The 18123-nt window shown below is 32.7% G+C and overlaps 1 protein-coding gene across 1 annotated transcript; it reads right to left on the bottom strand.

Moving 5' to 3' along the window:
• Positions 1 to 14153: 14153 nt before the first annotated feature.
• On the bottom strand, positions 14154 to 17873 carry LOC133792389 (uncharacterized). Its single transcript, XM_062230291.1, has 6 exons — positions 17847 to 17873; positions 17535 to 17606; positions 17330 to 17411; positions 16642 to 16684; positions 14361 to 15912; positions 14154 to 14264 (listed from the first exon to the last, which is right to left on the bottom strand). Exons 1-6 carry the CDS (start codon positions 17871 to 17873, stop codon positions 14154 to 14156), a joined length of 1887 nt encoding a protein of 628 aa, XP_062086275.1.
• Between the last annotated feature and the right edge of the window lie 250 nt (positions 17874 to 18123).

Here is an 18123-nt window from a genome sequence, read left to right as displayed (position 1 = left end):
TAAGAGTGCAAGTGGACGTAGGTCATTACCAACTCTTGGGGCCGAACCACTATATATTCCCTATGTCGTTTTACTTTATTTTATCTCCTTAAAATCATCTATTGTCATTCATATTGACTCAGTGTTTGCTAACCAAAACGTTGTTCAACACTTTTGATGTGGGGTTTTTCTGACATATATTTTGGGTTGATTTCTAGTTGAAAATATTTTCAATTTAATATTCTTTTATTTTAGGTATACCTTGGATATATATTTTAAAAATAATATTTGTATTTAATGTTAATATTTTTCAAGTTGTTTTAATTTTATTTAGGTATATGTTTAGTTGTTTTGAGATATATTTTGAGTTTATTTTTGACATATTTTAGAATGAAGGCATAAATTTTTCGATGTTTCTTTTTTGTTTTTTTTTGTTGTTTTTTTTTTTGGGTTGATGTATAATTGATTTGAATTGCTTTTCAACAGGGTATTGTTATGGGGTTGTTGTCTGGTTGATTTTAAGTTGTTTTTTCAACAATGTATTGTTGTGTGGTTGATGTCTAGTTGAATATGTATATTTGTAATTATGAAACTTTAAAACCATATTTTTTAAAACTTGAGTTAGTAAAATTGAAAAAAAAAATTAGGGGTCGTACAAAGATAAAAAAAAACATAAAAAATTGTGTATTTATTAAAAAATTCCTATTTTAGAATATATGTAAAATTATTATATTTTAACTCATATTATTTTGTTAAACTAATAAATAAATCATGCTACCAAAATATTAAATTGTCATATTTTGGTAACATGAGTCATTTATTTATTTTTAAGGATTATTGGTGGCAAAACTACCTATGTTTTTATAAGTGTAGCAAATAAATTCTCCAGCTTTTTTTTTTTTTTTGGAGCGAAACTACCTAAGCTCATTAAAACACGCATCTATTACTACCCATTGACTAACATCGTTAAGTTCTCCATTAAAAAAAAATTAAAATCTTGGATATTTATTTGACACACTTACAAAAGTTTGGGTATTTATCTGACATACTTACAAATGCTTAGGTAGTTTTGCCACTAATATTCATTTTTTTAAATATATATATATTTACACACACAAACTACAAAAGGTATATTTACACATACAAATATCCAAATTAAGTATGCCCCATTCCATAAAAAGAAAAGTATGTTTATTTATAATTACATATTTCATATGTTAGGCTTTGAATTCTATACTATTTTACAAAAATAAAATATATGCACATCAATTATTAAAAATTAGAAATTAATATTTTTAAATAATAAATTGAATAATGTTGATAAAAATAAAATAAAATTATGTACATCAATTATTAAAAATTAAGCATTGAAATATAATACTTATATATAACCAATTGAACAATTCTTGATAAAAATTAATGTATTTTTTATTTTTATTTTTTATCAATAATTATTCCTCTTTGATGATTCTTAATTTTTAAGCGTAGCAAATTGAATATTTCTTGAAAAATCTTAATTTGTTATAAATTTATCTTTGAGATTGTATTAAATTTTTATTTTCTTATTAATTTTTATCAAGTGTTATTCAATTTGTTAGTTCAAAATATTAATTTCTATTTTTTAATAATTGATGTTCATGATTTTATTTTATGTTTTTTATAAAATGGTATAGAGTTCAAGGTCTAATATATGAAATATGTAATTATAAATAAATGTATTTTTTATTTTTATGGAATGGGATATACTTTGTTTGGGTAGTTTTGCCGCCACAAAATAACATGAGTTAAAATCTAACAATTTTACATATATTTTACCGAAATATTTCATGACATTAAAGTATTATTATATATTGACTTATGTTATTTTTTCATATATTAATTTTTTGAATATATATATTGAAAGTATTGTGTTTTTCCTAATGGATTGATAATTGTATGCAAATACTCATATAATAAATATTGTTACATAGTTATTTTGGTTAAAAAAATAGTTATAAAGTAAATCTTGTAAAAGATCATTATATCTCTTAGTAATTAATGATTTGTAGATGGTATTAAATTTAGGGATAAAAGAAAACATACTTTGCCATTTAGGGAGCAAAAATATACTATGTCAAAAGTTAGGGGTAAAAGAATACTCACATTGTCATTTAGAGGGCAAAAGAACACTATGTCAAAAGTTAGGGGTAAAAGCATACTATAAAAAAAAAAAGTTGGGGCAAATACACTAATTATTCTAGAAAAAACCTTTATTTCATAATCTTCCTGTAAAACCCAGTCTTTTTAAAAAAATATATTTTTTTCAAAAAGTGTAAGACCCACTCGAAAAAAAAAAGTTGTCAAAGCCCTTGTCTCTTCCCTCTCCTTCTCTCTCTTTTTCTTTTCTTTTTTTCCTTATTTCTTTCTCTTTCGAACTAGCTCACAACAAGAGCATAGATAAACCACCCAACCATTGAAATTTTTGACACATGCTAAAGCTCTAGCACCACCGGCCGGAGACAACGCCATACCCCAATTTTGGTGACAATCGGAGCAAAGACGTGCCCAAACGACCAAGCCAAAGGTTTTTCGTCAAGATTTTTATCTCACTTTTCAGCCAACTTCGGCAACCAATCAGCAAGTGGGAGGTACCATTGCAATTAGCACTACGAGAGGGAAAAAACCAACTAAGCCATTCTGATATACTCGTCGCAGCTCTCAAGCAAGATTTTGGGCATCTTCACCCCTTTATAAGCGTTTTCTAGTGACATTGGTGCTTGTTAGGGCTAAAGAGTTCCACAATGGTTTTGTAGAAATCACTCAAGAGGCCTAGCCAACACTACCTCGCCAAAGATGGCATTGCCAGTGGATGAACCAAGTGAAGTACAATTAAGTGACCCCTAGATCACCAACTTCCATAAACTTCAACAGATTGGAATCCACACCTCATCAAAAACATGTGCTCTTATTATTGCTAGTTTTGGCAACTAAAAATGTTAGAGACATTTTAACCACTGCAGAGATTTAGCTAGGATAGGCAAGGAGTTTTTCCATCACTCCCAACCTTCTTTTTTGTCCCTATAAATATTGTAATTCGAGACCATTAATGGCTAGACTAAAGTTTGTGTTTAGGAGCATTTACTCCTAGCAACAACCTTATGTTAGAATTGGTTAAAATGAAAAGTCCAAGTGGTATTACACAAACTAGGTGTAAAACACTAAATGGTTTCATGTAGTGAGATGTAAAATTTAAGTTTTTGTTGTAGGAATTTAAAAATTATATTTTTCGGTCTGAAGTGATACATTCAGGTATCTAAGTATGCCTAAAAAAATTCAGAGCATTTGGAAGTGTTTAAGGTCACTTTTGAGTAGTTGGACCTGCCTATGTGACATTGTGTCTCGTCCTTAGAGGCGATGAATCGCCTAAAACCTTAGGGTTTTAACGAATTGCAAGAGGCGACACATTGCCTGCTAGTATGTGACACATCACTTGGCAAGTAATGTATCGCCTATAGTTAGGCGACGCATCGCCTGATGTGTTTGTACAAATACATTTTTTTAAGCTCCAAATGATGTGTTCAAAAGCTCTAATCCTATTGGTTGGACTTAATTATAATGTCTACACTATAAAATTGTTCTCTTAGTGTTTTGATAGACTTGATCACTCTTTCAAATCTCTCTCTAACTGTAACGACCTAAAATTGCTATTAAGGCTTGGAGCCTTGATTAGTGTGCCTGGAGGGCAATAATTGTTATATTGCATTAATTTATGTGAATTTAAATGAATATGTGGTTAGTATGCATGTGTTAGGTGAAATAAATATGCATGTAGACCCCGTTTGTATGATAGGGGTAAATTGGTAATTTTAGCCCGCTGAGGGCATATATGTGATAATTGTATTATGTGATTTGTACCACGTGAGAGTGGTGTTATTATTGTGATGCACGTGCCGAGACGGCCTGGAGAGCTAGTTAACTCAAAAGTCACATCGGGATTTTATACCCGGCTCGGGAGGAGCCTAGAGGTATTTCGGGGATTTTTGTAACTTAATTCTTGAGAGATTATGGTAACTGGTAATATGGTAACTTTTGTAACTGTTAGTATCCATAGAGAGTAACAAGTTTAGATGAAGAAATGGTAGAATTGTAATGGATAGGAAATGACAAGTGAGCCCTTGAGGCTTACTTATGAAAGGATAGGTAAGGAGGGGTAAAATGGTCATTTGGCAAGGGATTTAGACAAATTTGAGCTGTGTTATAGGGGTACACGGTTTAGGCTTGGTCATTGTTGGTTTTGATAAAATTGGAAGAGAAGAAAAGAAAACTAGAAGGAGAAAAGCTAGGGCAAGAAGAAGAAGAAGAAGAATAGAAGTGGCTGAAGTGGGAGTTTAGGAGGAGAATCAAGGGAGCTTGGGGTGAATTCTCCACTTGAGGTAAGAAGTTTTATGCAAATTTAAGGCTTGATTCTGTTTTTATTTGAGAAATTTAAAGCATGAGTTAAGTTTTTAAGTTTTGTTTGAGTTGCTGAAATTAGAAATCTAAGGGGTGGATTTTTGAGTGTGATTGTGTTATTGAGCTGGGTTATGATGTTTATGGGTTGATTGAATGGTCTACTTGGGGTTTTGATTTGGTTTTGGGGCTTAGGTGTGAGTTTGGGATGATTTGGGAGTGTTTTGGCTCGAGAAAATGCAAAGGAAAAACCCAGAAATCTGGGTTCGCGTAGGAGCGCCGCGGTGCGAGGTTGCATTAGGATTTTGGGCAAGCCGCTGGGCGCCGCGGCCCTTGAATGGTGTGCCGCGACCCTAGGCCATTTTGACAGCCAAAATTTGTGTTTTTAAGGCTTTTGCCCGGGGACTTGGGGGATGGTTCCTAGGTATTGTTTTAAGGAATTAGAGGTCCCAAGAGTGCGGGAATGGTCCCGGGAAATGGTTTTGGATTGGTTATTATTAAAGAGTGTTTTATATGTGTTGTGACTAGGTTTTTGGAGAGGCTCGAGTTAGAGGACCGTGCTCGTGACTTTGGTCCATTGTGAAGCTCGGGATACAGGTAAGAAAACTGTAGCACCTGTAGGACAGGGCATGGACCCATAGTGTTAATGCAGGGCACGACCCTAAATTGTATTACATGTTATGGTATAGTTTTGATTGAATTGTTATATGTTGAATGTTATTTGAATCGTACTATATATGATTATAGTAGAGAGAACGACAAAGGTGCCGAGAACGGCAAATGAGCCGAGAACGGCAGCGGGGCCGGAAGTAACACTTAGCATGTGGAATGCTTATAGTCAGGGAGGGACCCCAATGGATACATGGGATATCCTTACGGTGAGGACCGAGATACCAAACCTGGGTAATGCTTCTGGAACGGCATGGCCGTGTTTGTTTAGTCTGATGGACTACTTGGTTATCTATGGATTATCTGATAGATTGATTATATAATATGCATATGATATGTGTTGTTTGGGTTTTCTTGCTGGGCTTTAGCTCACGGGTGCTCTGTGTTGCAGGTAAGGGCAAAGATAAGTCAACCAGCCATGAGTACGGAGAGCATGAAGCAGTGCGTACATGTTTGGCCTGCCCGACTGCTTTGGTTGGGGGCATTTTCTAAATGGCTGTGATAACCTGTAATTTGATAGTCAATCAACTGTAAACTTATTTTAAGTTGTAAAACATTTTGAAAACCTTATTTTGGGATCCCAAATAGTAGATACTTGAAGTTTTCAATAAAGTAAACCATTTTCAAAAGATTACAGCCTTAACTTTTTCTTAGTCACACTTTTGTTTTAAAAACCTCGGTTAGCGAGTTAATTGCACAAAGTTTTCTTTTAAAACTCACTTGGTAACGACTCTAAGGAAGTAGGGCGTTACACTAACCTCTCCCTCTCTCTCTCTCTCTCTCTCTCTAGTCTCAATCATAAGTTTTCTCCAAGAAATTCATAAAGAAAGTGCATGTTTGTGTGAATTTAAGGCTTGTTCAATCTTAATTCCCTTTCATACTAGGGAAAGCCTAAAGCATCGACCAAGGGCTAGGAAATAGAGAATTTGGACAATGATGCATCTCATGTATAAGCCTTGTGTTTGATTCTCTCCATAAAAGCTCTTAAGTGGTGTTCTAATAAGGGTTTGAAACTTGCAAGAAGAACTAGGAGTTGTATTCTATAACTAGGGTTTGCTTCTCTCTATCTCAACCTTTTCTTAGACCTTGTCATGCGTTATTGTGGGTAGATTATGTTATTGTTGTGATGTAATCTCATTCTCTCCCAACAATCAAATTCTATATTCTTTGAGATACATCATCCTGAAAGAATCATCTTCAATTTCTGCTCTGAAATTTATGACACAAGACTTTGTTAGATTTGATAGATTTAATGGAGCTAACTTTGTGCCTTGGAAAGACCAGATTAGGTTTTTTCTAACTTCTCTCAAGGTGTACTACATCCTAGACAATGATCTATAGGCCATAAAATCTGCCAAAGAACAAGACACTCAAGAAGTCATAAAAGTAAGGAAGAAAATGAACTAATATGTAGGGTTCACATTCTCAATGCTCTCTCGGAAAGATTGTATGATCTATACATCAACACAAAGACCCTTAAGGATATTTGGGATACATTGGGGAACAAATATAAAGTTATACAAGAAAGTACAAAGAAGTTCCTTATTACTCAATATGCGGAATTACAAGTTATTGTAAATAAGTTATCTACCCTTCATATTGTATTGTCGGAACAATTCCTTTTTGGTGCAATCATAGCCAAATTTCCTCCATCTTGGAAGGGCTATAGAAAGAAAATCGTTCACCAGAATAAAGAGATTTCCTTGGAGGAAACACTCAAACATTTGAGGATTGAGGAGGAATCTCATTCAAGAAATAAGAATGTGGAAGAGTCTAATGGAGAGACTTCTAAGGTCAATGTGGTGGCTAAACCTCCTAACAATAGCAAAGGCAAAAGAATTGGGGAGCCTAAAGGCAAGGGTTACAAACCCTTGAGACCTAAGAGGAATGAAGGTCAATTTAAGAGTTTCAAAAGACCTTGCTTTGTATATAGCTAGAATGTCCACTTTGCAAGAGATTGTTGGTTCAAGAGGAACCATAATAATGAGCCAAAGGTGAATTCAAGTGAAGAAGAATTAGTGGAAACACTAAGTGAGATTAATGTCATACATGGAAAGGTAAAAGGTTGGCGGTATGATACTTGTTCCATCGTCCATGTTACTTATGGTAGATCTCTATTCAAGACCTTTGAGACTTCAAAGGAATGGCTTGAAATCCAAATGGGCAATGAGATAAGGTCCAAGCACTACAAGAAAAACTGCATTCCATAGCGTTTTTAAAACGCTGTCTTTAACAAATGATAGCGTTATTACAAACGCTATATTATCCCATGTTATTAAAAGTCTGGACCTTTTCTTAGCGTTTTTAAATTGTGATGTAAAAATGCTATTGAAAGATATATAATAGCGTTTTAAAAATATAATTAGATGTCAGTCATAGCGTTTTATGTATGTAGTCATTGATTATGTTAAATTGAAAATACTTACTTTTAATAGCGTTTTTCAAACGTTTAGGAGAAATGATATTGAAAGGTATACAATAGCGTTTTTAAAATGTAATTAGTTATCAACCATAGTGTTTTTTGTTTGTAGTATTATTTACTTTTAATAGCATTTTGAAAACGCTATGTGAATATATGCAATAGCGTTTTTAAAATGCAATTAATTAAAAGTCGTAGCGTTTTATGTTTGTGGTCGTACTTACTGTGAATAGCATTTTTAAATTGTTATGTAAAGATATACAATAGCGTTTTAAGAATGTAATTAGTTATCAGTCGTAGCGTTTTATGTTTGTAATTATCCTTACTTTTAATAGCATTTTCCAAACGTTATGTAAAGATATGTAATAGCATTTTGAAAATGTAATTAGTAATCAGACATAGCGTTTTTTGTTTATAATCATCCTTACTTTTAATAGCGTTTCTTTATTGTTATCATTAATCATTTTCCTAACATTTATTAATTGTCATATGAACAATTTCATGGCATAACAAAAACTTTTATATTTTTTTATCTTTTAACATATGAATAATTGCAACAAATGATAAACATATAACACGTTAAAAATTATACCTTAACATAAATTCAAATATTCTTAATATGTTCGCTACATAAAGCTAAAATATCAATATCCCAAAAGTACGAGTATATTGCAAGACAAAATACATAAGCAAAAGTTTTAAAACAAACTGATTCATAGTTTGTTGATCATGTGCGTCCCTCCAAAATATTACACTTCATTCATTAGTTGTGCACCTGTAAGAGTGAAAAATATATAAAATTAAGAAAACAAATGTAGCCAAAATAGTTGAAAACACATGTTCATTCATTAGTTAATTTTATGCAAAGATACGTACCAAAGATATCTACCAAGAAACAATTGAATTTCATCCATTATGTTCATTTCCTATATATTTTGATGATATAATTAGTTACTACAGCTGATTTGTTGTACTATTTATAAATCATTTTTAAGTTGCATGAAATTTTACCTCATTGTAACTTTATTAGAAGGCCAAGCAACAGTGCAACCAACCGCTTCTTCAATTGTACTCATATGTGATGTTGGTCTCCATAAATATGCAGTAGGTTTCTTAGCAACATCAACCCAAACTCTCATTGCATTAGGCCCAAGACGAAGATGATGCACCTCACATAAAGGATCACTAGAAGACCATCGACCTTCTGCAACAATTTCTCCTCTTCCATTCCAATCAAGTAAATTGCAAGCATTGTTTTCAGGAGTGAACTTCAGATTATTAACACTCTGTTACATGATAAAACATATATTTATTTATAGATAATATTGATACTTAAAAAATTAAAAGTGAAATGATAGGTAGTAATTAAAATTGTAGTTACCATAGGAGAAGGCATGTGTGACTCCGCTTCACTTGGTTGAGTAAACCCCTACAAGTTTGAGAATAGTTTAGTCATTTATAATTTTCAATGAATAGAGTAAAATAAACAGAAGTCAATTAATTTAATTTACCTGAATGTTTACACTTTTTGCAATAGTATTAATAAGATTCATCATCTCAGACATTTTATTCTTCATCTCACATTGACTTGATTCCAATTGTGAAATATGATCATCTCTTGCTCTTAGAATAGCTAACTTTGTATTAGTTACTCCCCTCCCATTAGCTAATGATCTACCATTCTTGTCAGGACCAAATATGATAGTGAGAGCATCTTGTACAGTATTCTGTGTTGTGCATGAATCTGGTTTTTCATTTGCAAGAACTTGTAGCTTCTCCTATAAATCATTTCAATTTGACTGTTAAATAAGTCTATGTGCATACAAATACATATGTTTCTACAAACAAAGGGTAAATTACTTACAATAACTTCAGCAGCTTGTGCATTCACAGGTTCACCATTCTTTTTTGTGTGTGTCTTTAAGAAAGCTTGAACTCTTGTTACAGGTTTTGAGCTTTCCCTACTCTGTATCCAAGTACATTTTTCAGAAAGAGAACATATATTTTCTTATGTTTAGCTACCAAAAATATTTATTAAATTTTTACCATGTCATCCATTGTTCGAGCATATCCTCTCCTGCTGCATGTATGTGGGAGTTGTTTCTTCCTCATCTCTTTAAACTTATTGCTAATCGCCTAAAATAAATAAGAAATGAACCAGCGATTGAACATACAGAATACCAAACACTCCAGCAGTAAAACAAAAAAACTAAACCAGTATTCTAGCAATAAAACAGCAAACACAGTACACATAATAGTTTTTCAACAATAAAACAGTAACTATGGCAGCAAAGAAAAGAGTATGTAATAAACACTCCAACAGTAAACACTCCAGCAGCAAAAGAAACATACAGAACCAGTATTCTAGCAATGAAATAGTCAACACAGTACAACTCCTCCTGAACAGGGATGGGATGGTTGGTGGACTGTGAATGGTGATAATAGTGTCTCTTGAATAGCTTTGTCAAATAAATTTAGAAACACATTTTCAAGAAGAGAATTGGAAAAAAATAAATCATTTAAAGTACAAAAGTTTCATGAAAACAGGGCAGCAACTGCTCACATATTTTGAATACAATTAAGCCAATTGTAAATTTGGAATCTGAAATTTGTTTGTGGTTGCAAGAGTTCAAATTTAGAGCATAAAGATATTCTAAAAACTAACCATAATTGTAGTCTCAATGCAGCTCTTGTGAATGTGGTAGATACGTTACATTATATGTAAACAAGAAACCCTGTGTATATTCTATATTTTCTCTGTACATAAATGATTTATATGTTAAATGAAACTGTTAACAGGCCTCATATGGTATCTCTTTTTCTGTTTTTGTTAAATTAAGTTTAAATGTGTGAAATGAGTGATTATGTAAGAGAAGATGTAAATGGATCGAATCTCTCAAGGAATTTAAGAAGTAATCCCAATCCAACGTCCCTATGACTTATATACAATAAGATGGAGTGGAGTAGCATAAAAAAAAAAAAAAAAGACCAACAGTGGTAAGTCAATTTCTAACTGCAAAATTTATGCCCTCAAGTAATGCATAACCTGACTTGACTGACCTCATTATATTTATTATACCAACAAAATCCTTGAGGGTTGACAAACTAGAAAAAAAAAAAGAGAATATTTAAATGGTAACACTTCTATGGTAAGATTTTTTTTTGCCCCTTAATAAAATTGACTCTGTGTTAATTTATAGGCTAGTGATGCCTATAACCTCTGTGTCATTTCTTCTCTGTAGCCAGACATGTCTTCTTATTGTTTATTCTATTTATGCACTCAAAATTTTCTATATATATTAAATAGAATATATATATTCAGTTCAAGTTTTAAATACAAGGGAAAGCATAACTTAATGTGTACTATAAACAACCTTAGCAGCAAGTGCAAAAGAATAATGAACTTCTTTTGCTAAATACAACTTTAATGAAAATTAAACCTGCTACTGTTTATAGTGAACACCATGATTATAGATACCGAAAGCATTAAAACTATAATTCATCAATATCAGAGATGTAATAGCTAAGTAAGCAATGAGTGTTTTTTTTTTCTCAATCTTTCTCCTGATAATAAACCAAACTGAAATAAGTATGGTACCCAATTTATTTGTAATAAGCAGAATCTATATAATACATATATCGAAATTTTGGTTACCTGAAATTGTTTACTGGTTTTTTCACGCACAAATACTCTCCATTCAGTTTCTGATTTGATATTATCAGGCTTTAATTTTAGTCGTTCTTGTTCATTTGGTAGCTCATTCAGCTTAGTAACTAGCCTGGACTTGGAAGATCTCCATAGGTCTCCCATTACTTTCATACACCAGTCTCGTTCCCAATCTTTGTCCACCTTATACCTTGTCTGCATTCACATTAAATATTAATTTATGAGTATTCACCTAAAAATTTTATCTTTTAACACATGAATAAATATAAGTTTAGAACCTGGATTGTTGACCACAAAATATCTTTCATTGATTTTGGAACCTTTCGCCAATCAGCTATTGTGTATGGTACAAGTTCCCTTACAAGAGGACCTATAAATGATGAAAGACTAACCGAGCCTTCCCCTACAGCTTGCCCTCTTGCATTAAACCTTACAGTAATACGACCATCAGGTTGGAGAGCAATACCTTTCAGCTTTGTTGGGCCTCTTTTTCTTTTTTTTTTGAGTGACATGCTCTGTAGAGTTAACTAGAAATTTTTCCTGATTATTATTGAGAGGCACATCTTCTTCATGAGCAATAGATTGGCAATGGGAGGACCTTGTATTAGCAGCAGGAGAACCTTTGGTTGATGGCCTAATCAACCTAGACTTGGGTGACTCGTTCATCATAGTTTCTGAATTCTTTTGTGGAGTGTTAAAATCATCTTCAAAATCATTGTCAACAAAATGGCGCAGAGATCTTCTTGTTTTGTTCAGGTTGTGGAGTGGAGATGTTGCTTGGGTTCTACCTAACGCAGTTGCTCGTTGTGGGGACATGTTTTCATCTTCGTTGTCATCCTCATTTGTTGGATTTATACCAAACGCTGCTTCATAAGATCTTTTAGATGCAGGTGGTGAATCCATTACAACTTTAGTAGAGGATGCAAAACGAAGCTTCGATTTCTTCTTCTCTGCCAACTTTCCAAACTTAGCTGCTAATTACCTCCTCTTTTCTGCCACAATTGCTTTCAAAGCACCAGGTTGCAAGTGAACTTGAGTTGAAGGTGATCCAACCTCCTTTTCATTGACTAAACCTCCATCCTTTTCATTGACTACACTTCCATCCTGCTTCTTTTTTCTAGTCTCCATATTGTACCTGTATAAGATTAAGAGATTAAGAGATTTAGTTAAAAGTAATTTGAAATATGCCAATCACAATGCTCAAGTTAAGGAAACAATTTTTAAAGCAGTTCAAGAAACTTAATAAGTACAATAATAAAAAAAATCATAAAAAAGTAATGACTATACATTTTATGATTAATAAGAAAATGTTGTACTTTTTAACTTTGAGCAATCGAATTCTCATCATGTTGGTCATCATATATTTCTGATTCGTAGTGTCCTCTTGGTGGAGCCTTTAACACAATATACCAATTTGAATTTTCATTCTCCCTTGCGTAAAATATATGTTTAGCTTGTGAAGCAAGTATGAATGGTTCTCTAATAAACTCTTTTTGTCCTTGGTGTAGGTTTACAAGAGTATACCAATCAACCTTCTTTACACCCTTGCCAACATATGCCCAATTGCACCTAAATAAAGGGATATGAAAACTGTAATAGTCCAAGAGTATAATCTGATTAATTAACCCATAATATCCTACAACATCAGCCAATTGTGCATCATCTTTAGCACTAGATCTACACATTGTTGCTGCTTCCATATAAACACCACTATTTTGTGTCGTTCTCTCTGCATCCTTAGTATGAAATCGCTGCCCATTAATAACATATCCCTTATAGGATATGACTGCTTTACGAGGACCATGTGCCAATCTTGATAACATAGCATCAAATTCTGCAGTAGAAAACTACAGAAGGAAACATTTTTATCACATAATTTAATCGTAATTTCAGATTAATACAAATTTGATGCTATGTTAAAAATTATTGGCCCATACCTTTTCTTCTAACCACAAGGGAAAAAGCTCAGTATGTTGTTTCCAAAGTAGAGTGTGATTGGTTCTTAAAGTATTGTTATTCTTTTTTAGTTCTTGTAGATGCATCCTATATTTTAAAAAAAAATTAATCACCATCAATAATTAAGCGACAGTGAAATTAGAAGATAATAAGTTTATCCACTCACTCTAAATATTGCTCTGTCACAGCTAAATTGAATAATACATAGCGATGTGCACTAGCTAGATCCTTATCATTTAGTGTAACAGTTACACCACGATGAAGTGGACGACCTTCAAGTATCACATCACTATCATTATATTCGTTACGTCCAATGAAGGAACCTTCGTCATTAGATTGTTTCAAAAATGATGCACAAAAGCGCATTGACTCATCTGCAATGTAACGTTCAGCAATAGATGCTTCGGGATGTGTAGGTTGCATCACATACCCTTTAAGTAACTTCATATATCTACAAATAAAGAAGGAACCTTCCTCGTTAGTTAAGGGAAATTCATGTTATACTATTGAAAGGTTACTAAAAATATTTACCTTTCAAAGTGATACATCCATCGAAATTGAACAGGACCACATAATAACACTTCTCGTCCAAGGTGAACAACTAAATGTACCATAGAGTCGAAGAATGAAGGAGGAAAATATCTTTCAAACATACAAATTGTTTCAACTACTTCTGCTTCCAATTCTATGATTTCTTTTACGTCAACCACATGTTGGCATATTCCATTAAAAAATTTGCTAAGTCTTATAATTACCTCTCTTGGACCATCCTCCATCAATCCTCGAATGGCCACTACCAGCAATTGTTGCATTAAGACATGGAAATCATGAGACTTAAGCCCCATCAACTTACGTTCCTCAACTACTACACAGTTACTAATGTTTGAGCTATAACCATCAGGTAACTTTAAATCAAATAACCTTTGGCAAAACATTGTCTTCTCTGATCTAGAAAGTGTGTAAGATGCTGCTGGAAGTCGTATAATCCCCATCTTTCTCCACCGGATGCAAGGCCTTCTTGATACCCAAATCCTTTTAATCCAATCGAGCATTAAGATGATCTTTGGATTTTCCATTCAAGCCCAACAATGTGCTAATAATACTATCACACACATTTTTTTCTATATTATGACGAACTAACAAAACCTACAAAGATTAAAGACACATCATCAATAAATTGAAGTTACATTTTATAAGCTTAAACTTTCAATTTTAAATAACTTCAAAATATATTAAACTAACCTCCCAATATGGTAGATTGAAAAATATAGATTTCTTCTTCCACATTCCTTCCACCTTATTATCCCGACTCCTTTTTTTGGGATTCATATTTTTTCCAAAATCGTTGGTAATTTGATTTAGTTCTTCAACAATTTCACTACCACTCAAAACTTTAGGGGGGGCCCTTTCTTCTGTAGCTCCATTGAACCATGCTTTCTTAGACCGATATGGATGATCAAACGGGAGAAATCTCCTAGTATTTTGGTATGAAAATTTTTTACTATGTTTTAGCCTAGTTGCACATGTATCATTACCACAAATCAGGCAAGCTGTCTTGCCTTTGCTTGTACACCCAGCAAGATTTCCATATGCAGGAAAATCGTTTATTGTCCACAACAACATTGCCTTCAAATTGAAGAAGCTTTTGTCGAATGCATCATAAGTATGCACTCCATTATTCCACAACTTGTTTAAGTCTTCAATAAGAGGCTCCAAATAAATATCAATATCGTTTCCAGGTTGTTTACGACCTAGAATCAATAATGACAAAAATGTATTTTCGTCCCTCATGCACAACCAAGGTGGTAAATTATAGATAACAAGCATCACTGGCCAACAACTATAAGTGGAGCTTAGACTTTTATAGGGGTTAATTCCATCAGCAGCTAGTCCGAGCCTAAGGTTGCGTGGTTCAAGATTAAACTCTGGCCATCTTTCATTAATGGAATCCCAAGCAGGTGTATCCACTGGATGTCGCATCTTCCCATCAATACTTTTATGAGTGAAATGCCACCTTAAGTTTTCAGCCATTTCTTTTGATCTAAACAATCTTTTCAATCGGGGTATTATCGGAAAATACCTCAAAACTTTGGCAGCCTCACCAACTTTAACATTCTTTGTGTGTTTATCAACTTTCCATCTAGAAACACTACACTTTGGACAAACATCCATTTTAGCCTTCTCCTTTCTAAATAAGCAACAATCATTAATACAAGCATCAATCTTTTCATATTTCAAATCGAAATTTCTCAAAAATTTCCTAACTGAGTACATGGAATCAAGAAGTACATTGTTTTTGGGAAACATATCACAAAGGAGTTCTAAAAGCTTTGTAAAATTTTTGTCTGTCCAACCATTCAGATTCTTCAACCTATATAAAGCTACAATTGATGAAAGTTTTGTGTATTTCTCACTCCCTTCATATAAAGGAGTTTCCGCATCCTCCAACTTCTTTTGAAGATCTTCGTTAACAAATTCATCGTCTTCACCACCTCCACAACCTATATTATTGTCCACATCATCCATGGCAGCAGTCGTGTATAAATCAAATGCATCCATATCATTCGAAACTTCGTCAACTTGAGTATCAATGGGTTGCTCTCCATGGTGAACCCAAATACGATAAGTTGGATCCATTCCGGTTATAACTAAGTGCTCAAAAACATCATCAACACAATGATGATTTAAGTTTCGACACTTCTTACAAGGACAGATAATTTTATTTGGAAAACCATAATTTCTTTCTACCATTTTCACAAAGTCCCATGCCGCATCCGTGTACTCTTTTGTAGCTCTACATATTTAAAAAAAAAAAGAGATTAACCTTAATATATTTTCTTAGGCCTTCAATATTACTTGAAATTTAAAGTTATTTTTGAAATAATACCTGTTTAGTTTCACCCAATTTTTGTTCAACATTTTCTTCACTTAGCTGCTATCTAAGCTAGCTATATAAATCCTAGTCTTCTTCATAATCAAAAAAAAAAAAAAAAAATCAGATCTAGAGAAAAAAGGACAAAGATATTTAGTTGTTTATAAATTTATTTGCCTTATAGGATTCATAATTTATCAATTGTTCAATAAAGAATATGAGATCAAGTTCGAAACTGGAGTAGAGACAAAGATCACAGTGATCTTTGTTCTTCAACCAATATAATTCTTGTGTTAGTTTCATTATTTCTTTTCTTCTTCTCTATTTAGTTTTCTGGGCTATATTCATTTTGGTTCACTTCTGTTTTTACTAACATTACATTCTGCACTCTACACATTTATTTAAATGTGCCATTGAATATGTTGTTCTAGTTTTGAGAAAGAGTTTCCTTTTAACTACTGACTTCGTTATTTGATCATGAGTATAACATTTAGAACAAGAGATAATACCAATACAAACAATAAATTTAGTTCAAGTTTGATTTAAACAGAATAACAAACAAATAAGATCATTCAATCTCTATAAGCATATAAGCCCATTAAGGATTAAACCTGATGCTCTACAGAAATGTCTTCTCTCTCTCTCTTTAACCTAAGGTAGAAATGTCTTCTCTCTTTATCCGAAGGAAAAGTACCTGCAACAATGCACAATATGTTTCAATAGGATTAAAAAAAATATGAGGAACAAGTTTGAGAGAATACAATAATGAGCAAAGGAGAGAGTTATTGTGCAAACATTAAAACAATTAATAGACAAACGAAACCAAATATCTTTAATGGAAATGAAAATTAGTTTCACTTTCTTATATTTAATATAACTTGTAAATACTATAGATAAGAAAATGAAATTCAACACAAATCAACCAAAGACAACAAGTAGCTAACATTCTTTCAATACATATAAATACACAGATATAATAAACCCAACAACTATTTTTTTTAGGAAGACTAGTAGATGTTAGAATTGTAGAACACTCAACAAAAATGCATAAACATTAATATCCTAATATTTAAGCTACAATTAGAACAAGTTTTATCTTTCTTTCTTTCTCTACAAAAAGAAGAAATCAATTAAAATATCTAAAGAATATTCTATTGATTGTTTTTGCATATACAACAGTGACCATAAAAAATTGTAATAGTATTGGGAGGGAGGGAATGAGCTTGTGAATATTCTTGTTCTTGATGTTGATGTAGTTTGAGTGACATGAAAACATGCATGCACAGACACATTTTGTACATTGATATCAAGGGAAACTATCCATAAACATAACACTTACTTTTTGGCAAGTCCACCCGTTGTTTATGTTCGTGGAGTGAATCCTGAATAACTGAAATCGACGAAACAAATAAGCATCGAGCCTGTGCATCAATATTCAGGATTAGTCCAGCAGAATAAATGATCATTTAAGCTTGTTAAGGCATAAAGGACAGTTACGAACTAGTATGAACAAAAAACGCCAAGTACAGAAACACTATACCAACCTCAACACCAGCAAAAACACTCTCCAGAAATTCAGAACCCGTGTAAATTGCTTTTATTGTACTCTTGTGGTCCTGAAATGATTGAAACAGAACTCATATAAACTGCTTTTATCATTAGGCAAAACTGATAAGATCTTCCTGCTTCAACAATTGCTAACCCAGTAATTCAGAGAAAAAAATAGCAATAAAATCCAGACCAATCAACCCAGAATTCAATTCCAGCCAGAAAACAGTAAAGAGAGAGAGAAACAATTTAGTGCCCATCAAGTGTTCTTGTATCAAAGTTGGTAGATAACTTTAAGATGGAAGTACAACTTTAAGTTTTCTGAATCCAATCATAGTTTTGATTTGTTTTCTTTAATTAGTACCATATAATTCACTCCAAGTAGAATGAAATAGCTCACTTTACCTTTATATTTGGATATTAAATAGAACTCATCATAGAGTATATGACAAAAATAGAGCAAACTCATATAAGAAAGTATATAATATGCCAATATTGTTTTAGTTAGTTTACATACAAAGTATTGGCTTATAAATGTATAAATCAAAATCAAAAGAACAAAAAACAAGTAAAATATTTTTCAAC

This window comes from Humulus lupulus, chromosome 7 (genome assembly GCF_963169125.1).
Source record: "Humulus lupulus chromosome 7, drHumLupu1.1, whole genome shotgun sequence".
Taxonomy (NCBI): domain Eukaryota; kingdom Viridiplantae; phylum Streptophyta; class Magnoliopsida; order Rosales; family Cannabaceae; genus Humulus; species Humulus lupulus.
This window is presented reverse-complemented; position numbering and strand designations above follow the sequence as displayed.